Below are 24,862 nucleotides of genomic sequence, written 5' to 3'. Positions count from 1 at the left end.
CCAATCATATGAAGAGCCAGTTACAGCTTACCAAAGGGCTCCTAAGCTATTTGAATTTATAACTATTAAATATCTACCATATGTAAAGCACTGGGCATGTCTGGAACAGTCTTTGAATGCCTTCAATGACTTAAGAGTATTTAAAACAATAAAACAAAGCAAAATGACCTAACAGGCAATTTAAAAATATGCATGAAAAAAATCATGCAGCAGTTTTAACAGATTCATTCATCTACAAACACAATATAAGAAATAGATTATTCTCTCCATAATCACAGAAATGAAACAAATCACATAGCATAAACCTTTGAAAAACACAACTATATTTAATATGAAAGATTTGAAAGATTACAAATACCACATGGTGGGATGCTATGGTTTTTAAATATATTATTAGTCACCCCTTACTCAATTATAAAGTCTTCTCTTCATTTTTCCTACAATTAATCCCCCCAAAATAGTGTCACATTATCCATTAACCTTTGATGAAAACTACATGATGGCACAGTTCATTCAGTAGTTAGCATAGCATTTGGCATATAGTAAGCACTTAGTAAGAATTTTCTGAATAAATACACCAGAAACATGTACTTAGGGGAACAAATTAACACTGTTCTATTTCACAAGTACTTCTGAATACTCAGAATAAACAAAGCACTGTCTTTTGGGTGTCACAAAGAACTAGTAAAAGGATACTGTATGTATACACAGCTACTTCATAGTACTGTTTTTATTCAAAAGCTTTTACAATAAAATTAAGGATTTGTATATTTGAATTAGGAATAACTATAGAATTATTTGTTACTACTTACTCCATGTATACAGCAAATACAAGAAAACCCAAGTTCTTAAGAGGCAGAAGAAAACCACAGTATGGATTTCATATCTTTTTGGTATTAATTTTTTTTTGTGGTGATGGGGATTAAGTCTAGGGCCTCACCCATGGCAGACAAGGGCTTTACCACTGAGCTACATCTCTAGATGTAATTTTTAATTACATAAAGAAAATCACATTTTCACTGCATGATTCTATTCCTGGTAACATGTTCAAAGGTGCATGAGTGGTGAAAACCCAAGTTTCTCCAAATAAAATAGAAATTAATCAAGTGGCACATGAAATTAAACCTAATTTTATTTGTATCCTTTTAAAAGGACAACTGTGACTTTTACTTACTGCTTTACAAATTATGAGTACATAAAATTATTTTAATTGCAGTAAATAACATTTACATGTTGTTTACAAAAAATTAAAGTAAGGTAGCATTTGAAGATCCCTTCTAAATTTGAAATTGATTCTATGAAACAAATATAGGAAGGGGAAAGAGAATAGAGAAAAATTCAGAAGTGAAAACTCTAAAGAAATACACTCCTTTAAAAAGAATAATACAGAGCTGAGATACAGAGAAATGTAAGGGGAAAGAGACACATTTAGCTGGAACTCCATTTCTGCCTTAGTTTAGTTCCACAAAGTAATTTAATATTTGCATCTGAATGGTCTGATGACTTTAGTATATTCTTTAAAAAAAACTTATGAAGTTATTCTGTTTTCCTAATAGAGTGAACTGAATGAGAATGAGTAGTTACATGCCTGCTTTACTTTACGCCTTGAGCTGGATTAAAAGTTGATTAACAAAAAAGTCCAATATTAAAGTTCATCTTCTGAATCTTGATCATAAATTTTCTGAGGTTGCCTCTTGATATTGATCACCAGATCAATGGTTAATATTTTTGTCAAACACTGAAGAACGGAAGTTAGCAACTGGTATTTACCAATTACTGATTCCAAACCCTCCTGACTGCTTACCATGAGTTGATTGGTTTGCAGTGCATGGAGAGTTCTCAAATACATTTGTGGGAAGCTGTAATTTACTTTCTTAGCCTTAAAAAGGATTTTTGGAATGCCTAACAGTGCATTAGCAATTAATGTACTAACCATGGCCTCTTCTGATGGCTGGCATGTTTTGGCATAGTTGAGAAGATAGTAATGTAACAAAATCTCAAAATTACCACCCACTGGCAAAACACTACCTGCTGGCACAGATGAGGAATGGTAACTCTGGGAAGTACACAAATCCAATGACTTATATCTCACTGGTAACTTGCTCCCTGTTCTATCAATTTTTGTAACTTGTAAATTTTCATAAGAAATTTCTATTCTAGTGTTTTCAGTTGTAGGATTACCAGTTAAATTATTATCAACTAATAGTTCAAGTTCATAGTCATCAATTATTCTGTTTTTTTCTGGAGACAAACACTTTAGTGTATCATCTATTTGGAAAGTATTTGTTGGTGTCAGTTTTAGTGTTGAACATGGAATATGTGTTTCTAATCCTCTACTTGAAATTACCAAATTTGAATATACTTTTAAATATGCCTGAGTTTTTTCCAATTCATCTCCATTCTTTACAACTATATCTTGATATGGCCTTTGTATGGAGTGATTACTAATTTCAGGTAACTGACTACTTTCTCTACTATATTTGTGAATAAGAGGACTTGATGTGTCATTTTGGTCACTGGCTTGTATTACATAATTTAGATCAAGGTCTTTAAATAACTGCCGAAGCATTTTGAATGCTCCATGTAAAGCACTCTCGTGTTGTTCAACCAAACCCTGCACTGGTCCACAAAGAACTATACAGTGTGGTATAAATGTACATGTGCTAATCAAGCCAAGATGAACATACCTTTTGGATCTAAGAATAAAAGGTTTACAAAATTTCACCAAAGCAGTGTTAGAAATTTCATACCATGAAGAGGCCTCTGGTAATACAAATGGAGAGATACCAATGATCCTTTGGATAAGAGAAACTTCTTCTGATGATAAACACTCCACCACTGATATGCCACTCAGGCCTGCATAATATATAACTAAATCTGGTTGCTTCACACTAGATAGGAGCAATTTTACATTCTGACTATGCAAATGTTTCATTATTGCTTTTGTCCTTTCCATAATCCAAAACTGAGATGTCTGAAATTGTGCTTCTGAACTTAGAATAAATTCTGATCCAGAAGTTGAAAAAAGAGGCTGAATGATTTCTGTTACTATCACCATTCTTATGTCACCATCTACTGGGCAGTAAATAGAAAAATCTCTGTGAAGCAAAAGCCCATCTATGATCCTAGAATCTGAAACAGGAAGGCCAGTGACCCCAACGTTCAGCTCTATAAAACAGTCATCCACTAACTCGAATACTTCAGTCTCACTTGTACAAGTCATACACTTGAAAAAGTAGTCACACATCAACTGTGAAATAAATCTGTGGTTATTTCTTCCCACTCTTCCACAAAAATACGCTTCTAACAATAATTCTAAAGAGCTCCTACACAACGTTCTCTCTTTAGCAGATGAAGAAAAGATGGAAAGAAAGTGTCTACTTAAGTATTGGTCCATAATACAGTCTAATATTTGTGTCTGAAACATTAGCAGAGCTTGGGAAATACATTTCCACTGACAACAATTTTTCCAATGTCTTTCATGGGTCTGAAAATTGTCAGAAATCAAAGAATTCTTCTCTTTTTCTGAGATTGCATGAAGTCCTCTGAGTAAATGGCAAAGAAAGATAATGAATGTTTTAGCACCATCTCCTGTTTTTTTGAGATGACTGGAGACACATCTCAATACAATCCTGCACAAATAAAAAGAAGGAAAATCAGATTTTCAGAAAACTGGCTTTGGAATCAAGTTGTAAGTTGTTTTCATTGTTATAGACAAAAGAATACTGTCCCTGATTAAAAGTTATTTTGTTCTACTCCCAACTCCAGATTCTTGGAAGTTGACAAACACTCCTCTGGGCAGCGCCCAAACCCCGAGCATACGCTGGTCTCAATCGAGTTCATTTTTCTAGGTACACAGCCTTAGGATGGGACATGAGTCAAGGAGACCCTGTGGAGGGCCTAACTTTGGGCAGGAGGGCGGGACGCCCATACCTGGCTATGGGATGCTCTATGTGCAGCGCCCCCAGGAGGCGGCCTCCATCCCGGCTGAGCATTACCTCGCCGGTGGGCTTCGTACACAAAACCTGCCGGCCCTCGGGCCCTACGCAGCGGCTCACGATGGTTTCCAGCACCTCCACCACCTGTAACGCCACCTTCACAGACCCCGCCGCAGCCATGGAACTTAGGATCTGAAGGGCTTTCCTTGGCCAGCAGGAGGAACAGCGGGTCGGACCAAAGAGCTTGAGGCGCGGCCGGAAACGGAAAAGGCGGGAAGAAAACAGGAAACCAGGCGCTCGAGTCGGAAGCCGCGGCAGGTGGGCTTCTGGGGTGAGCGAATGGGCTGCAGTTCGTCTCGCTAGGCGGAAAGTTTTGCCTTCCTACGTAGTTGGGTCACCGGAAACCTTCCTTCCGAAATGTACTCGTCAAAAGGGCTGAGTGACGGAGAGAACAGGCGCTGCAAGTTCAACTCCTTTGATTCTCTCGCACTCTCCCGCCATAAACTGCCTGTGCCCTGGCAAAACCTGTGCCTGTTATTCACGCATATTCTGTCCATATGCATTATTTGCTCTGCTTCCCATTGCGAAGCCTGCTTCGGCATGCAGGACAGATAGGGAGGGCCTGGTTTGGGCCAAGAGTTTTACCTTTTATGTCTTCCCCGGGGCTTTCCACATTTCGTGTCAGGCACAAAACCAGCCACTAACTACAATTTAACCTTTTTTCTTTTTTTTTTTTTCCAGAAGTGATGGACTCAGATTTATTACATCGTTTCAACACACATTGGCCTTTTGGATACAATCCAAAGGCAGAACAGTGTACTGTTTTAGATATTAACAGGGATTTGTTTGGGTTCAGATCTGGGTTTGCTCTGTCATTTACTCAGTTGTGACATTCAGCAAGTAACATCTTGAATCCTTGCTTTTCCCGTCATAAAATGGAGAGACAAAAAAGAAAAATAAGGTTTTACGGAGGTGGAGAATGTTTAGAAAGCACTTTGCATAGTTCCTAGCGTAGAGTAAGTGCTCATACAGTATACCCACAAATTCCCATGTGGGATCACCACTTTTTCTGGCCCAGTATTCCCACAAGAAAGGGTTTGAAAGACACAGAAAATACAATTAGCATAATAGCACAACACTATTAGATTCAAAACGTCAATACTATGAGGAAAATAATCTTGTAGATGTTTCGTTGAATATGGAGTTGTTTCCCTCTCCCTTTGATCCTGCGCACAGAATGGAAAACTATGCATCCTAACCCCACAGTTAATATAGACCAAGACAGCAAGAGCAATTGGATCCTAAAATAGGAGAGAATGGGGAGAGGAGTGGGAGAAACGGCAAAAAAAATCAGAGAGGAAGTCATTATTGATTCATTATGGACTAGTAGATGATTTGAGAAAATTACTGTTATAATAGTAAGATTCAAGGCTGGGGTCGTGGCTCAGCAGTAGAGAGCAAGCCTGCACTTGGGAGGCACTGGGTTTGATCCTCAGCACCACATAAAAACAAAGGGGGCTGGAGATGTGGCTTAAGCGGTAGCTGCTTGCCTGTCACGTCCCGCTGGGTTCGATCCTCAGCACCACATACAAATAAAATAAAGATGTTGTGTCCACCGAAAACTAAAAAATATTTAAAAATTCTCTCTCAAAAAACAAAACAAAAAACAAACAACAACAAAAAAACCAAAGGTATTGTGTCCATCTACAATTATATATATATTAAATAGTAAAATTCATTTTTTGTCTCTTCCTGGTTCTAGTCATCAAAAAGGAGTTGGTAATATTACTCAATATAGTTTCAAATAGTGGACTATTTCAAACAAGTATTAAAACCAGAGTCCTATTTAAGTTTACACTATAGACATTGATACAAGCTTGTGATTTTTTTCCTTACAGTAAGAATATGCTATCACTCAATTTATTGTGTAGTTTTTAGAGTCATTTAACTTAATTCTTGAGTCTTCTGTATAAAATCTGGCTAACTTCCACGTAGGGTTGTTAAGAGGATTGAAAAAGGAGGAGTATAAAGTACCAAAAAAAGCATATATTAGGGATTCAATCTTAATTGAATCCTTCATTCATTCCCTGTTCAATCCTTTCCCCATCTCCTGCAACTACTTCCACAAAATAAATTAGGACAAATTTATTCACTACATATTAAAAGTCATTTGACCAGTTTGCTCTTTTTAAAAATTTTATTTAGAATACCTACTTGTAGAAGTTAGCATAATTTTACAGATCATTAGAAAAATTCAATTCTTTTCTCTCAGCAAACATGTATAACAGGTTAGGAATAATAGATTAGAAATGTAATACATTACAAAACGGTAGCCTAAGACTATCTGTACATTTACTATGCACCTTAAGGAAAAGAATTTGACAGTGTGCTATACTTACACTGCAGATAACATACTGTTATTCTATCATACAAAACTGACCAGTGGTAGTGCTTAAATTTATAAATGGCCATAAAACAGGATTTTTAACTTAAATGTACATTTACCATGCTAAAAAGTGGAAAAAACCCTAAATTTTGTGGCCTATCAGTTCAAATGTTTCATGGCATTTTTCTTTAAATGAAGAATTTCAATATTGTAATACTAAAATAATTTTTCATGATAAATGCAGAAAGAAATTTTCCCAAATATTTTAGAAAGCATATTCACATTCATTTTTGTCATGGGTTTCTTGTGGCTTTTCTAAATATGTTAATCACATTAATAAGACACTGGTCCTATACAATTTTAACAGTCCACCTTCAGTTAAAAACTGTAACAAAATAGTATGTTAAGAGTAACAAAAAGTAAATTAAATATGTTAAACTCAGACAATAGGTAGAATAAAATGAAGACAAATTACATAATAGTGGCAGGTTATACAATTTAAAGAATCTCTTACACTTAGTCAAATACAACAGATGTTGAATTGTAAACTCACTGATTTTTGTGGGAATTCTCCCATTAGTTCAAATTGGAAAAACTGACATCAATGCTAATATTTTATTTCTATATATTTAACATAATTCAAAACAATCTGTGTCTCATGTATGGCTCATCAGTAGTGTCATCACTGTATTTCAACAAAAGAACAAAACTTCATTGCCCATTAGATATGATAAGCATTGGAAAAAATGGAATTTTATACATTTTCTTAAATTTAGACTAAGATATTCTTCAAAAAGTTAAAACTGCCTTCCACAAAATTCTGTGTATATGGCACAAGTTGATACCCAACAGTGTGAATTCCATCAAAAAGGCACTGTTTTCTACTCAGAATAATCTGACAAGTCTACTTCAGTGATGTCTGAGAATAAGAATATTTTGAAATAGTTAAGTAGACAAACCCTTATAAAAGTACAGCATTACTGTTTAAATATACTTCACCTATATAAAAAGGAAATAAAATGACAGAAAATGACCCTTTTATGACAAGTAAGCCTATAAACACTTTGAATCATATAATAGTTCTGTAACACAAAAATGACAAAAAATATTTTCTTAAAGGCACAAAAGCATGAATATTAAATGAGGATTGTATTTTACAAGGCCAACTTTTCAATGGAATGCAGTTGTCAACTGAGCTGTAACAAAGATTACACTGTACCTTTATAAGTGATACAAAAAAAGTGCTGATATGAAATATAAGTAAAATATCTACTGTAACAACATTTCACATGCCCTGTTTTGTGTCTTTTCCTACCCAACAACATGTCACTAAATGGTAGATAGCTGAAGATATAGTACATTTAACAACTAAAAATGTGTATGTCAATAATTATTACTTATCTAAATTTCATTTGAGAAAATTTTTGATAATAAAACTGGTTATAAAGTCATATATCCTGGAAATCATCATGAGCCTCTCAGACAATTGCAAACTAAATCCATGAATTCATGTGTGAAGAAAGAGTACTCTTAGGTAAGAACATTCAAAGTCAATTACATATTATGGCTAAATACAGAGTAAATTATGGAGTTTAAAGAATTCACATACTAAGTCTAGTATAAGTACTGATCTAAAATTAAGCCACCAATTCCTGAGTTTTGTGTTCAGTTCATAGAAAGGAACTCACAGAACTAAAAGCATAACAGGACAATTAGATTAGATATATGCTTTTAGTATATAAGAAACAGTCATGAATAACCCTGTTCTTTAATTTTTGACTCCTTGGGTATGAACTCACAATATCTGCCCTAAAGAGAAATTAAAAAAATAAAATAGTTACCTTTCCAGTCTTAGAAGATATACAAATAAAACAATATTTAGACCAAATGAAAATAACATGCAAGTGGATAAGACCCTAAGGCAGGTCACCAACAACAATTTTTAAGTTTTCAGGTTTAAATGATGAAATGACTTTCATGATCAGCCAATCAATTATATATAATATAAATTAATACTAATTTAAACCTTAAAAAATCGAATTGTACAATATTTACAAAATGTTACATGTTGATGAATAGGCAGTTGAGCATAATATTGGTAATAGAATATGAATATAAAAATATCAACAAATATGAAATATAACCCAAATCCACTTGTTCTTATAGTCATGAAAATACTGGATACAGGTGCATCTTATTTATGATGTTATCAATTTAAAAATATTTTCATGAGTACATACAGAATACAACATTGTTTTACCAACATTACATGGAAAATAGCTCTTTGCAGAAACCTAATACTTAAGATACCTGGTTTTATTGATTAGGGGAAAAAAAGTAGATTTTATTATTTTTAATTTCTGTAATTTAGCAATCATCCCTTGACTTTATATTTATGCATAACAAAAATTGTAATTTTACTAGTGTCTTTCATGTCTTATTTGTAACCAAATAGTTGTTCGTTTTGATCTTTATTTTCATTTTAATAACCATTTAAAACTCTATACTTTTAGGATTCTAAGATATATTTTAGGACAACAAGTTCCTAAACTGAACTGCCTTTGAAAAAATTGTTTTTGAGGACTATAAATATTTATGTGAACACACAAAGTCAAAATATTGAACTGAAGAAATATGCAAAGAAACTTAAAAAAAAATCTGCCTGAGCCTGAACAAGGAGGAATCTTAATGAACTATGGTTTTGCCACAGAATGAAATTACTAAGAACAGGGGTGTGAGGGTAATAATAAACAATTAAACTTAGAAATTGGTATTCTTAGATGCTCAACTTATTGCACATTTTAAGGAAACCAATTTTAATGTACACATTAAAGGCCACCACAACAGGCCTTCCTTTGTCTTTCTTTTTGGCTTTTGAAATAAAATAAAAATTCTAATTTTTTCTATTCTATTTATTCACTGAACACACTAGGTTCTAAATGAAAGCTAGAGAAAAAACATGAATTATCAGCATTTCATATGCCCTATGAACATGTCTAGTATTTGTATCTAGTATTTGCCTGGTCCTATGTTATGGACCAGGTGACTTAAAACATAAAAAGAAAAGCAATAAATTTTGATCACACTTTTTCAGCAAGTGTGCAAGGTTATGGTATTACAATTAATAGTAGTTTTATACCAGTTTTTTTATATTGATATACACACAAGTACTATATACTTGTATCTACAAATATTAAATTCTAGGGATTAAAAAATATTGTGTAAACTTAAAAAATTTGCCACCTGTCTCTTTCAATATGTTAATTTTGACCATTCATACTTTTTTTCTTGCTGTTTGTAAGGAGATAATTGAACTGGGTACTTTGGAAATAATTTTAACAGTATTGTGTACTGAATTACTTATGTCTATTATTCCATCATTCCCCAGTCTAATTACTTGATAAAATTTTGTGCCTGTTTAATGAATAAAATAGATTACTATACATACATTTTTAAGCTTGATAACATTTTTGTTATGAACAATGTTAACATTATATCTCAAAACATACTATAGAACACAAAGACTACTGTCAGGTAAGAGTACATAAGAGACAGCTATGTATACATGTGATTTAATATACTCACATGTAGACACATTCTCACAAAAGCTAGAAATGTCCTGGCACTTAACATATAGCTCACTATAATAACCAAACAGGATAGCTCTTGTTTCAGGTTAAGGATAAAAGATACGAAAGGTAGACACCTCTACATTTTTCTCCTAGATTTTTTGTCTTAGAAATATTGTGATGTTTAATTAAAGACCAAAGCAACTTGAACACTGGTCCCAGGCCAAATTTGATCTTTCTAGTTCACTGATTCAACTGTAGAGAACTTCTACTTAAACATGAAGTTTATTATGACTTGAAGCAAAATCAGGAGGAAAATGATGATGAAGTATTCTTTTTGTTGCAGAAAATAATCCGCGGCAGGTGTGCTTGAAACTAAATGATTTCGAAGAGCCATAATATTTCTACAAAAAGAAGCAACAATAAATTTTATAAGGATTTTCCAGAAATGTCAGCACAAAACTCAAGTTTGGTATTATACAATGACAAAACATTTAATTACATGATCTAAAGTAATTAATTACTACAGAACAAGGACTTGATGATGCTATGTGAAGCCTTTATTAGACTCTGTCTAAATCTAAATTCCACATTGTACCAAACACATAACCTAATGATACATTAAACCTGTCAAGTTTTGATGATATGGAAACATAATCACCTTCTCTGTTTTGATAGTGATTTTAAAACAAAAATTTTGCTAACAGTTGTCTCACTAAGGTTTTTTTTTAATCTTTATTTTAGGGAAACGGAGGTAAGGGCAGGAAAAAATTACTAAATTCCACAGAAAAAAATAATACACCAGATTTCATAATACTTCCCAAATAAAGAACTCTTTATATGCTTTTTGTATGCTAACAAAACAAAATGTTAATTTAGTCATGAAATGTGTTCACAATATCCTCATACCACCTTAAATGCTTCTGGATAAAAACACCCAATTAGTGAAACACATTTTGTTTACTGGACTTCTGCTATCCAAGTGTTTTACCAGTGTAAAGAATGAAAGGATGGGGAGTAGGAGTTGTAGCCCTGTGGTAGAGTACTTGACTAGTACATGTAAGGCACTCAGTTGGATCCTCAGCACCACATAAAAATAAATAAAATTAAAGATATTGTTTCCATATATAGCTAAAAAAGATTTTTAAAAAAAAGCAAAAAAGGAGGCAGAACAAATAGGCTAATTAATTTACAAATATAATTAAATTAGGAAATGTTAACATTTCATATAAGAGTTAATACTCAAGATGCATTAAGATATGCTCCTTGCTCTAAAGGAGCTCATAGATCATGCACTTAGATGCTCAAAAGAATATGTAGAGGGAGCTATACAAGCTGAGCTAAGGGATTTATTAACTCTACAGGGCAGGGTGAGTGATTAGAAAGGGCACAAAAAGGGTGTTATTTGAATTTAATTCTGAAGGATAAAAAGAGATTTTCTTGATGAGCAAGGTGGGAAGAAGAGCAATCTCAGATGAGGACTCAGTGGGGGCAAAGGTCCAAAGATGAGAAAGCACAGTACATTCTGGGAGATGTGAGCAGCTTTGTAGAACTAGAGCATGGGTTAAGTGCAGAGGGTGAGCTGTAGATGAAAATGCTAACTAAACACAAGCCATAAGATCTCCAAGAACAGAGAAAATGTTTTTTATCCAGAGCGTGCATCTAGCACAGAGTTCTGAATGCACAAACATAGATGAGATAATTAATATTAAACATTTTAAAAACTGATATAGCATGAATGCATGTTAGCCTTACTGGATCATAGGGTAGAACGTAGAGGAGGAGTCTGCAACTACAAGAGGAACACTCAAAAGATCTCAGGGCAGTGACTGTTTACCACGTAAGTATTTCTATCTTGTAACAAGTGGTGCATTCCAATTAAATATTAGCCATGCACAAAGGAGACTAGAGAAGAAAGCCTTTGATAACTTTCTCAGAAACAATCTAGCATGCTACAGTAGTAAAATGAAGTGATTCCAATTTTATATTCACAGAGTGGGGGGAAAAGAGGGTCCCCTTTTCAGTATTTAATGATAAAAGAATTTCATAGGTTCAGACACCAGGTAATTAGAGCCCAAAGTTCTATTCTAGCTTAGCAAAGTTATAAAAATATAGTTTGCATCTGATTTCCTATGTAATAGAGTTCTTTATTCTTGTGGACTCAAATGACCAGCCACTGTCCATATATTACCTTTTAATTTCTTCCTGTGTTTGTTTTATAGATTCGATGGAACTTTGAATGTCTCCCAGTTCTATCCCTTTCTTTCTTCGTGTACTTGGTTTTACAGATTGAGCTAAAAGACATTTAGAATGAAGTTGTAATCATAAGTACAATCTATAGTTAAACTTAATGATTCTGACGTAATAAACATTTTCCTAGGCATTAGTTTTGTAGTTTAGACATGAGCATAATAAAACTAATATTCTGCATTTTGAAGTCTCAAGCACATCATTTTATTAGAGTACAACAACCAAATTTAAAGTAACCACAAATCAAATTTTTCAATAGCATCAGTTTTATTTTTTAACTCATTAAAACTGGCAAAAATAGGGCTGGGGTTGTGGCTCAGTGGTAGGGCACTTGCCTAGCATGTGTGAGGCACTGTGTTTGATTCTCAGCACCACATATAAAAGTCCATCGACAACTCAAAAAATATTTAAATAAAAAACTGGCAAAAACAATTCATTCATGTGTATTAATTTTGGGAAGGTATTACTCTTGTTTCCCTTACCCATTTGCCTACATCTGAAAAAGTCAGCTTTTTGAGGCCCTTTCCAATATTTTATTGTTAATGTTATCTTCATTGTCCTAGTTACCCAAACTTTAACCTCTTTAGTCAGTTTTGATACCTCTTCTACACATATCTGTTGCCAATCAGCAAGCTGTATTTGGTCATTTCCAATTCCTTCTTATACCCATTCCTTCCTTTCCATTTTTGTAAAGATCTTAACCTCTATGTCTCAGCTTTCTCATTTTTCACATAGCAATAATAAGACCTAAACTTCACATGGTTTTTGCAACGTGTGTTTATTCAATAAATGCCAGCTAACATATTATAGGTAATATAATGTGGATAAGAGAGCCCATTAAGAAGTCTAAATAGCTGGGTGTGGTGGAGCACGACTGTAATCCCAATGACTTCAGAGACGAGGAAGGAGCATTGCAAGTTCAAGGCTAACCTCAGCAATTTAGTGAGGCCCTCAGCAACTTAAGGAGACCCTGTCTCAAAATTTAAAGAAAGGAGTGGGGATGTATCTTGGTGGTAAACTTCCCCTGGGTTCAATCCTCAGTGCCAAAAAGTAAAAAAAAAAAAAAAAAAGAAGCCAAACGTCTGCAAATACCTCTCCAAATGCCCCCCCGCCACTTTTAGGGTAGATAATGACTTTGAGCAGGTTAACCTGTCTGTGCCTCAGTTTCTTATTAACTATGAATAACAAACACTATAACTAATAGTACCTTTTACTTAGCACAGTGGTACCATGACTCCTGCTTATATAACTTTTTTCATTTTATTCCTCTATAATTTCAGTATGTTGCTCCTATTCCATGTTCCAAGTTTAGTTTGCTATAATCCATTAGAAACCCTAATAGTTCATCAGGGTTTTTGAAGAACCTTCCCTCAATTGAATTAAGCTCCTTTAGATACTCTCACTTACCATCCAATTTCCTGATATGTATTGTTATTTACCTCTAGTGTTATTTCTGTTGGTAAAAATAAGTTCTTCAGCTTAGTGTAAATTCATGAGAGATTATTGCTTAAAGTTTAATTTTACCATAATATCTAGGGTATTACCTTGATCCTTTCTTAATTGTATCTTTATGTTGTTGAAGACAATTTACACATTGTCTGATTGGAAAAAAAAATCAGACAATTTAATCTCACAGTTTATAACTTTTTACAGAGCTGTGTTTTTACTTGTATGTTACTTTTTAAACACTAACTTACTCAAGGAATGAGAAAGTTTTTTGAAGCATAGAATTGAGCTTAAAGCTCAAAAACAATGCTTTCTGAATCCAATTTAGGAAACTATCAATAATTTTTAAGAAGCTAACAAGGCCTAGGAGCTACCATTATAGTGTGGTTCTTATTCATATGACTTCCCTTTTTACATTTCCCATGCCTTTGCCTTGTGGCCTCTTCATGTAACTTAGCTATGATCTAGAATAGCTTTTAGACCCTATCCTGCATCTACCAAAACTCTTACATTATCTTCCTGAGTTAATTTGTTTTTTTTTTTAAGACTATAAGGTTATTTTTTTAATATTTGTTTTTTAGTTGTAGTTGGACACAATGCTTTTATTTTTATTTATTTATTTTTATGTGGTGCTGAGGATCAAACCCAGGGCCCTGCACGTGCTAGGCAAGAGCTCTACCGCTGAGCTACAACCCCAGCCCTTCCTGAGTTAATTTGAAAAACTATTTTCGTATATCAACATTGTATAATAGTATATATATATTTTTAAATTATATACTCATAGTGAATAGTATGCAATAAATAGTTTTACCTTCACTACCAGATGAATCTTGGATATCAGGCTCTGGGGAGGAATACCCTTTTGCTACTTTCTTCTGTTGTCTGGTTGGCTTATGTTTCATTTTTGGGACACTAACCTAAAAAAAAAAATTATGCCATTATGAGAGTTTTCACTGTAATTTGTAAGTAAAGACCATTGCTGAATAACTGTTAAAAAACTGTTAAAACTGTTCTTGGGCATGACATTCAAAATAAAGACCAAGAACAAAGAGTCTAATGAAAATTTAACAAATTTATTTCATTTATGAAATCAAATTATCTTCTTTGCTTTTAACATGAAACAATTTGATACAAACATAAAAAGTAAAATATACAATAATTAGTTTGAATGTCCTCTCAGAGATATTTTAAGCACACATAAAGAAAAGTGAATTTATAGCTCCCCAACTGCTATAACTAGACCAATAGTATCTGTACTCGAATATTAAATAATAGTGTTTTAAAGTAATACTTATTTTATTCCCATTGTTAGAAATATTTTCAATGAATAATGTTCGATTTTTAATAAAATTTAGATTATCTACTTTTAATAATTTCTGAGTGATACAGAAAAGAAAGCATTTTGTAATAAAAATGATACTAATATTTTCCAGAGTGTATTGAAACTTAATGAAAGTATTTAAGTGCATGCATAAGATTTGAAAGTATATCAAACTGTCGACCAGGACAAAATTTTTCTTAGACTAATAAAACTTTAGATTCTCTTTCTCTCTTACTTTCTTTTTATTTTTCCTGTTACAGTGCTAGAAATCAGAACCAGGGCCTCAAGCATGATAGGCAAACAGGCAAGCACTCTAACATTGAGTTACAACCCCAGCTCTTAGACATATTAATAGGTTTATAATTCTGAGTATCAGTCCTAAATTAAAAAACCCAAATGCAACAGAGGAAACTAGATTTAGAAAGGCAAGAAATGAATATGCTTAGAAATATAGGAAGCCAGTGGTCATGAGTTTTTAACTCTCTTCTTACTTGTTCATCATTCTAATAACATTATCCCTAATTTATCCAGCCATCTGTTGAAGGGCACTTAGGTTGGCTTTATAGTTTAGCTATTGTGAATTGAACTGCTATAAATATTGATGTGACTGTGTCACTGTATGCTGATTTTAAATCATTTGTATATATTCTAAGGAGAGGGACAGCTGGGTCAAATGGTAGTTCCTTTTCTACAGAATCTCCATATTGCCTTTCAGAGTGGTTATACCAATTTGCAGTCTCACTGGCAATGTATTTGTGTACCCTTTTCCCCACATCCTCACCAATACTTATTGGTACTTGTATTCTTGATAACTACCATTCTGACTGGAGTAAGATGAAATCTCAGTGTAGTTTTAATTTGCATTTCTTTAATTGCTAGAGATGTTGAACATGTTTTTCATATATCTGTTGACCATTTGTATTTCCTCTTTTAAGAAATGTCTTTTTAGTTCCTTTGCCTTTTTTAATTTGATACCATCCTATTTATTGATTTTTATTTTACTTTTTGTGCTTTAGGAGTCTTGTTAAGGAAGTCAGTTCCTGAACTGATATGTTGGCGTGTTGGGCCTACATTTTCTTCTAGTAGGTGCAGGGATTCTGGTCTAAATCCTATGTCTTTGATCCACTTTGAGTTTTGTGCAGGGTGAGAGATAGGGGTTAAATTTCACACTGCTACATTTGGATTTCCAGTTTTCCTAGCACCACTTGTTAAAGGGCTGTTTTTTTTCTCTAATGTATATTTTTGGCACCTTTGTTAGAATGAGGTAATTATATTTGTGTGGGTTTGTCTCTGTGACTTCTATTCTATTCCACTGGTCTTAATGCCTGCTGTTTGTGTTACTATCGTCTATAGTATAATTTAAGATCAGATATTGTGTTAGAATGAGGTAATTATATTTGTGTGGGTTTGTCTCTGTGACTTCTATTCTATTCCACTGGTCTTAATGCATGCTGTTTGTGTTACTATCGTCTGTAGTATAATTTAAGATCAGATATTGTGATACCTCCTTCTTCACTTTTCTTGATAAGGATTGCTTTGGTTATTTTGGGTCTCTTATTTTTTCAAATGAATTTTATGATTGCTTTTTCTATTTATATGAAGAACATCATTGGAATTTTGATGGGAACTGCATTGAATCTGTATACCACTTTTGGTAGTATGGCCATTTTGACAATATTAATTCTACCTATGCAAGAATATAGGAAGTCTTTCCATCTTCTAAGGTATTTATCAAATATCTTGTTTTAGAGTTCTATAATTTTCACTGCAGAAGTCCTTCACATATTTTATTAAAAACTGTTTCCTAAGTTTTTTTTTTTTTTTGAGGTTACTGTGAATGGGATAGTTTTCCTAACTTCTTTTTCAGCAGATTCATCATTGGAGTATAGGAATATGACTTACTTATGGTTGTTAATTTTGTGTCCTGCTACTTTGCTGAATACAGGATACAAAATTTATACAGGATAAATTTTGCCATTTTTAACAACTGTGTACAATTCATGGGCATTATTTATTATTATTATTATTTATTATTTCACAGTGTTATATAAACATCACCACTATTTCCAAAACATTTTTGTCATCTTCAAGATTCTAACAATTAAACAATAACTAATTTCCTCATTCCTGTTGCTGGTAACTTCTAATCTACTTTCTGTCTCTATGAATTTGCCTACTCAAAAGTAATATATTTGTCCATGTGAATTTGGCTTATCTCATTTAGCTATCATTTTCAAGGTTCATCCATGTTATAGCATATAGCAGAACTTAATTTTTATGTCTGAATAGTATTCCACTGTATGGCAATAGCATAGTTTCTTATACTTTCATCTGTTAATAGACACTTGGACTGTTTCCTTGTTTGGGCTATTACATATAATCCTGCAATAAACATTACTGTCCAAGTATGTAGAATCCCTGTTTTCAGTTCTTTTGGAGTAGAACTGCTGTGTCATGTATAATTCTATATTTAGCCTTTGAGGAACTGTTTTTCACAGTAGCTGTAACATTTTACATTTCCACCAGCAATGTGCAAGGGTTCTGATTTCCCCACATCCTCATCAAAACTCACTTCCCATTTTTTGTTATGTTTCTAGTGTGAAATAGTACCTAGTGGTTTTGATTTGCATTTCCTTTATGATTGATATATTAAATATCTTTTCATGTTTGTTGGCCATATTTATACCTTCTTTGGAAAAATGTCTGATTATGTATTTCTGTTAAGTTACGAGTTCTTTATATATCCTGGATATTAAACCCTTGTCACAATTCTGTAGGTTGTCTCTTTACTTTCTTCATAACACCCTTTGATGCACACAACTCTTAATTTTTAGGAAATTCAATTTTTTTCCTTCTTTTTCTCTTTTCTTTCCTTCTGTTCTCCTTCCTTGCTCTCCCTCATTGGCCTATATGCCATGCCTATACTTATATCAGTACACTGTTTTTTTTTTCCTTCTTTGATTCATAGAGCATTTAAACATGGAGTTTAGTTTCAGCACACTCAAATATAGAAGATATAGGGTTAAGGCTTGGGGAATACATCTCCCAGGGAATAAAACAATCTCCGAAGGGCAATGGTGGATCCATGGCTAATGCAGTACAGCTCTGAATTAATAAGCATGCGGTATTCTATGTCATGTCAATAGTGCCTATTGGCTTGTGTAAAGTGGCAGTAGTAGGAGAAAATGAGAGTAAAATTGCCCCACCAACATCTCAGGAGGACAGTTGCAGAGATGTAGGCAGAAGTTCTCTCTCTCCCTCTCTTGCTCTTCGACATGCCTTTTGCCATGGGATGATGCAATATGAAAGACTTTGCCAGATGAAATCCCCCTTGGTGTTGGACTTGCCAGAATCCAGAAGGTTTCAGGGGTTCAGTCCATGGTTGACCAATTCCAAAGCTCTGGGCCCTGAGTGAGGCAGAACATCATAGTAGAAGAGCATGGCAGAGAAAATCAGTTCAAGACAAGGCAACCAGAAAGCAGGGAACCATTACTACTGCTTTCACTACTGTGAGTTTGTAGTCAATTCTGTAATCCAGACAGTGTGAGTCCTCCAAAATTATTGTTCTTTTTCAAGATTGTTTTGGTTATGAAGGGTCCCTGGAAATTCCATATGAATTTGAGATCAATTTTTCCACTTCTACAAATAAGACTGCCAGAAGACTGATAAGGATTGTGTTGACACTGTAGAGTGCTTTGGGTAATATTGTTATCTTAACATAAACTTTTCCTACCTTAGAAAACAGGGTAACTTTCCAGTTATTCTTTGTTTTTAGCAATGTTTTATTATTTCACTGTACATTTATTCCTAGCAATTCATTCTTTTAAATTCTATTATAAATTGAGTTGCTTTCTTAATTTCCTTTTGGGATTTGTCACTGCAGGTATATATAACCACAACTGATATTTGTGTATTGATCTTATACATGCAAATTTGCTCAGTTGTTCATTAGCTCTGGTTGCTTTCCTGTGCTTTATATATATATATCATGTTATCTGTTAATAATTTTGTATGAGAAGTTGCTTCCCTCTTGTTGCTTCCCAAGTTTCTTTATTTGGCCTGATGGTTTGTGTATAGATCTGAGTTTGTTCCTGTTGAGCTCCTTGGATTTATAGAGTGACATATTTCATCAAATTTGGAAATTTGGGGGCCTTCTTTCCTCAAATAGTCTTCACCCCATTTTCTTTCTTCTCCTGTGGACTCCCAAAGTGCATGTGAGGACCCACCTGATAGTGCTCCACAAGTCCCTTGGACTCTGTTCACTTTTCTTCATTTTTCTCTCTCCTCCTCAGATGTGATAATTTCAATTGTTTTATTTTTACATTTGTAGATTCTGTCTTGTGCCTGCTCAAATCTGTTGCTGAATTCCTATAGTGAATTTTTCATTTGTTACTGTGCTTTTCAGCTATAGAATGTTTGCTTCTTTTGCATAATCTCTGTTTATAAAGATGAGTGCCCCACCTGGGTCCTTTAGGATGTACCCTGACAGATTAAAAATACATCTTCACAGTTTATTTTTATGGTCTGCTGTGCTCCCTCTGGAACCAGGGACTCACTCTGGGAATGCAGGAATCCTACAACACTGCTCCTGCACCAAGGAAGGGGTGGGACAAGGGCAAGTAAAATACTATAAAGTTTTCCTGCTGCTTTGAAGTTACACTTTTCTTGATTCAGCATCCCCTTGACTGCTATAAAACTTTGACTTTTCCAGGTTTCCGGTACATTTTTCAGATAGTTTTTGCTTGTTTTTTGATGGTTCTTTGGGATGACATGAGCTTCGAGCTGCCTACTCTGCCATTTTGTTTACCCCATGCTTTACTCAGCTTTTTTGCCACCATGACCAAAAGATCTGACAAGAACAATTTTATAGAAGGAAAAGTTTATTTGGTGCTCATAGTTTCAGAAGTCTTGGCCCGAGATAGTCAACTTCACTGCTCTTGGCCAGAGGTGAGGCAGAACATCAAGGTGGAAGGGTACAGAGGAAGAAAGCAGCTCTAAATGTGGCAAACAGGAATCAGAGAGAATTCCACTCATCAGGGACAAAGCACATACCCCCAAAGGCAAACCCCAGTGATCTACCTCCTCCAGCACACTCTACCTGCCTAGAGTCACCACCCAGTCATCTATTCAAGTGGATTAATGCACTGACTGATTAGGTTAAGGCTCTTATAACCCAATCATTTCACTTCTGAACTTTCTTGCATTTTCTAACAACCTAAATTTAAAATTTTGAAACACAATTTTAAAATTTGAATCTTTAGATACTAAAGATTTCACAAATTTATAATGCTAGCAGATAGGCCTAGTTACTTTTTTATTACATACCATTGGAGTTCGATGTTTCACTTTGGTCTGGATAACACCATCTTTCTCAAATTGTATCATATCATTAAGTGGGTCCCATGGTCGGGTACTAGATAAATGTAAAAAAAAAAAAAAATTGCTTAATAACCAAAGAACTTAAGAAAGTTTCTATTCTATGATTAGTTTTTCATTAATTATAAGCATGATTCTAATATTAAAATTTGTCCATTTCTAATCTAATCTTTGGCTTATTTTGTAGGATAACTACTACCATTGAGTTTATAAATAAATGGAATATCAAGTTTAAAATCTCATGCACATGTATATGGTGACCAATAATAAATAACCTAGAATTAAAGGCAACAAATTATGCTAATATATTTGAAATACACTCTTTTTAATTACTTACTCTGCAAATTTGTAATGCCATTCTCCTATGAGAGGATCAAATTCAAATAACTTGCAAGTCCATTCTTCATTTTTTGTTTTCCGATCTCTGGCAGATTGTCTTTGAGCTTCTTCCAAAACATACTTCTCTTGAGTAGCTTCTGTTTGGTCTTTGGCATTTATGGCTCGAGTTACTCGCTGCCAGAGCCTAATACAAGTGCAAAAATGATATTTAAAGAAGGCAACAAAAGCAAAATCTATACAGAACAGGTTTGAATCCTGCTGAGACAAAATAATGCTCATGAGTTCCAACTATGACAAAACTTACACTCATATGCTTAGGAATGAGTCAAGATATAAAGTCCAGTGCCCTAAGAAGAGAAACTAATGGGGATGGGGGAGAAGTTTATTAAATTTATTATATTTGATAATACGCATATGGTAGTTAATGTCATCAACCAAAGACAATAGGAATGTAGTGAAGGTAGGAATCAAAAGAATCTATATTTTTAATAAGTTCCCCAGATGATTCTTACACATTTTGTATAATATTCACTGACCTCATAAAGATAACACTGGTGTAGTACAGTGCTTCTCAACTCTAGATGCAGTACTTATCAGAAAACTTAAAATCAGAATCTCTAGGAGTGGGCTGAAGTATTAATATATTTTTACACTTCCTAGATTATTTTAACGTGCTGTCAGTGTTGAGAACCACTTATTTAAGAAAAAATACTTTGAAAAAAATAATTTTAGCTATAAAATTTAGTTTTTTTATTAGTTAAGTGAAAGTGTAAGATCTCTATCCCATCCTGTGAGAAGGCAACATGTTGAAGCTGAAAGACAAAAGCCTTAGCAATCAGTCAGACTTGAAGTAAATCCTACATCTGCCATTTCTCAGCTGTTGATCTTAGTTTCCTATTTGTCCAAGTTTGTTTCTTCACCTATAGCATATGCTGAATTATATTCACACCTCACAAACTGTTATGTCTTGAAAAAACAGCTTTAGATGGAGAACATCCTATGGTTGTAGCTGAAATGAAATTTTTAAGAACTTATATATTTTCCATTTTTTACAACCCTCAATTTTGAGTATAGAAAAGTACACATAGACATGAATACCCATGAAAGAAGATGATAAGCATGTAGAACACGTAGTGAGGACTAATGTGTATAAGGTACTTGGCAAAGTCTCTTGAATACAATAGTCCTCTTAACACAAAGAAATATAAAGTGCACACATTTTTGATTCAAAAGTGTTAAGTGATCTTATAAGAATTTCATGACCTAAGAACTGAAACTATGACACTAATTTTTGCCCTCTTTTGAAAGGCAAAACAGAATGGAAGAAAAATAGAATCTGACCATTTCTAAGAGATCTACCTGTCTAAATAGATTAAAAAGTAGTAGGGCTGGGGATGTGTCTCAAGTGGTAGCGCGCTCGCCTGGCATGCATGCGGCCTGGATTCGATCCTCAGCACTACATACAAACAAAGATGTTGTGTCCGCCGTAAACTAAAAAAATAAATATTAAAATTTTCTCTCTCTTTGAAAAAAAATAGTTGCCAAGTACGAACTAAGACTCACTAATGGGTTCTATAGTTTTATGCAAACAAAAAAATTTTAAAGTGCTGAAGCAGATGAGAAAGGAAACAATAAGAAATTTTAGTTCTGAGCTGCAATGAAACAAGATCATTTGTATTGTATTTGATATTCACAAATATGAAATTATAAAAACTATTTCACTGAAATAAAATATGACAGCAGACAGAGTGAACAGTGACCACCGTATTAAGGGATTAAAATAAACTCTTTGAGGGGCTGTGGTTGTGGCTCAGTAATAGAGTGTTTTCCTGGCACATGTGAAGCACTGGGTTTGATCCTTAGCACCACATAAAAATAAATAAATAAATATATTATATTACATATATGTTTTATATACATATATATGAAATAGGAGAAGATGAATAAAAAATACTCTTTGATCTTCATAAAGTTAGCTAAGAAATGGTATACTTACTTTTCTGATTCAAAATCATCCTGCTCTTCAAATTTTACAGTGTGTCTTATTAATCTCCATTGCTTAATGTCAGGTGTTGGATTCCAGAAAACCTCGGAATTATCAGTCTTTTTGTCATTAATAAAAACTTCACTATCCTATATTTAAAGAAATTAAACATTAATGTTAAGAATTTTTATTTAGAATGTTCTGGAATGTCCTCCAAAGGTGTTGAAGGCTTGGTCCCTGGCTGGTGGTACTTCCCAATTGGAAGGTGGTAGGAAATTTGGAGGTAGGTTGCCTAGCTGATAGAAGTAGGTTACTAGGGGCTGTGCCTATGAAGGGTATATTTTTCCTCAGAGCCTTTCTCGCTCTCCTTCCTTGCCTTTGGCTGCTGTGAGGTAAGCAACTTTGCTTTACCATGTCCTCTCTTCCTTTACCACAGGCCTGGAAACAATAGAGCCAAGTGACCATGGCTGAAATCTCTGAAACCATGAGCCAAATCAGATCTTTCCTAAGTTGTTTATCTCAGGTATTTTGTCACAAGATGGAAAGCTGACTAACACAGAAATCTGTTAGAGAAGTAGGGTCACTGTTGTGACTATTAAAGGCAATGAACTAATTAATCTGGTGGAGGAAATTTCAAGTAGCATAGCATTCAGGTATTGCTGGATTTTGGCTAGATTAATGGTGAGAACTGGGAGCAAAAGGCCGAGAGGAAAGATTTGGAAAACTTTTACTTTTAGTTAGGCCAGAAAAGAAGTACATGTAAAGTTGCAGCCAAGGAAGGTTGGTTGCTGAAGAGATTACTGCCAATAAAAAGAAATCAAGAGCTAAGGTCATCAGGTGGGGACTGCACATGCACTTTGAAGTTCACATTATGCCACTGTGTGTCTTAGATGCTGGACATATAGCTATAGAATTTAATGTTTGCTCTGCTCTCTCTCTAAGCCCCACATTTTTCCCTTTAGGAATGTTTACCCTGTGACACTGTATTTAGCTTGCTTTTTACTATTAGAAGGGCTCACAGCTAAGAGTTTGCCTTGACTCTTAGGAGACTTTGGACTTGGACTTGTGAACAATGCTGAAACTGTTAAGACTATGAGAACTCTCAGAGATGAACTAAATGCATTTTGCATTATGAGATAGGAATAAACCTTAGGGGGTCAGGGGCAGAATGTTATAGTTTGAATTTGGAATGTCCTCCAAAGTGTTAAAGGCTTAGTCCTCAGCTATTAGCACTACTGAAGGTAGCTGAAACTTTAGGAGGTGGAGTCTGGTTGGGGCAAGGAAGTCACAAGGTTGTGCCTTTGAAGGGTATATTTTTTCTGTAGTCCTTTCTCATTACAGGTTGGGATTACAGGCATGTGCCACCAGGCCCGGCTCTTGAGTTACATTCTTAATGCAACACACAGTAAGTTATATATGTGTTAGCTACTTCTACGGATTTAAACATTTTGGAAAGACTAAATTTACATAAAACTAAATATCACTGATAACAGAGCCATATCAAAATATCTGCTTTTAAGCTAAAGCTTTTAATTTTAATATGATTGTTAATTTTTTTTACATGGAATAGAATTTTTTTTAAGGTTAATATATAAAAATACTTACCCAATGGCCTTCCAATGTAGCTAGGACTTCTTTTCCCAATTTAAGTTTCCCTGATATTTGATTAACAGAATCATTACTCCCTAGAAATGGCTTTCAAAAGATAAAATGTTGGACATTTTAATTTTAAATTATATTTACATACAATGTAGACAAACAACAAAAAGTAATTATATATATATATATATAGTTACACACTACTGAAGATTAAATAGTAAAATCCTGACTCAAATTTTAGTTACAAAATTTTAATACAATTTGAATTGTTGCTGTGGAGAATCTGGGTAAAAACAGACTGTGAAATCCATATACATTAAGAAAGATCACACTGACACATCACTGACTCATGTCCTGTGTTCTCTCCAGTGCTAAGTTCTCCCTAACTCTCAAGACTCTGCCCTATTCAACTGGCGATACATTAAACATAATAACTCAGTAAACCAAAGAGCTTTAATGACCTATTAAAATAAATAACCCCTTTTTAAAAAAAAAACCCATAAATACATAACCAAAAAATCCCCCCAAAACTAAAATTAGAAGAAATATACTTTGGGACTGTACTGCCTTGCTAATATCTTTCCTTACAGACAAAATCTTGATGCTCCAACACTCAAAGATGTAATGAATTGCTTAGGACTTCTTTTGTCATAA

General features: G+C 34.0%; 2 protein-coding genes across 7 annotated transcripts in view; both read right to left on the bottom strand.

Moving 5' to 3' along the window:
* Positions 1-302: 302 nt before the first annotated feature.
* On the bottom strand, positions 303-4,745 carry Bbs10 (Bardet-Biedl syndrome 10). 2 transcript variants are annotated; one of them, XM_005330436.5, is made up of 2 exons: positions 3,934-4,745; positions 303-3,632 (listed from the first exon to the last, which is right to left on the bottom strand). In XM_005330436.5, exons 1-2 carry the CDS (start codon positions 4,116-4,118, stop codon positions 1,646-1,648), a joined length of 2,172 nt encoding a protein of 723 aa, XP_005330493.2. In that variant the 5' UTR covers positions 4,119-4,745; the 3' UTR covers positions 303-1,645. The 2 variants fall into 2 exon arrangements, with proteins under 2 accessions (XP_005330493.2, XP_040136228.2); XM_040280294.2 differs by having other exon boundaries at positions 3,999-4,137.
* Positions 4,746-6,116: 1,371 nt separating this feature from the next.
* Positions 6,117-24,862, bottom strand: part of Osbpl8 (oxysterol binding protein like 8) — a 159,830-nt gene continuing 141,084 nt past the window's right edge. For all 5 annotated transcript variants that reach the window (XM_005330437.5, XM_013360826.4, XM_021729918.3 and 2 more), the window contains 7 exons: positions 24,215-24,304; positions 22,622-22,758; positions 20,624-20,809; positions 20,236-20,323; positions 14,401-14,506; positions 12,085-12,187; positions 6,117-10,297 (listed from right to left, as the gene is read on the bottom strand). In XM_005330437.5, the coding sequence (XP_005330494.2) occupies positions 10,162-10,297; positions 12,085-12,187; positions 14,401-14,506; positions 20,236-20,323; positions 20,624-20,809; positions 22,622-22,758; positions 24,215-24,304 (846 nt within the window). In that variant the 3' untranslated portion in view covers positions 6,117-10,161. The remainder of the gene's footprint in view (positions 10,298-12,084; positions 12,188-14,400; positions 14,507-20,235; positions 20,324-20,623; positions 20,810-22,621; positions 22,759-24,214; positions 24,305-24,862) is intronic.

The sequence above is a fragment of the Ictidomys tridecemlineatus genome, chromosome 6 (genome assembly GCF_052094955.1).
Source record: "Ictidomys tridecemlineatus isolate mIctTri1 chromosome 6, mIctTri1.hap1, whole genome shotgun sequence".
NCBI lineage: Eukaryota > Metazoa > Chordata > Mammalia > Rodentia > Sciuridae > Ictidomys > Ictidomys tridecemlineatus.
Note: the sequence above shows the minus strand (reverse complement) of the source record. Positions and strands in the feature narration are given on the sequence as shown.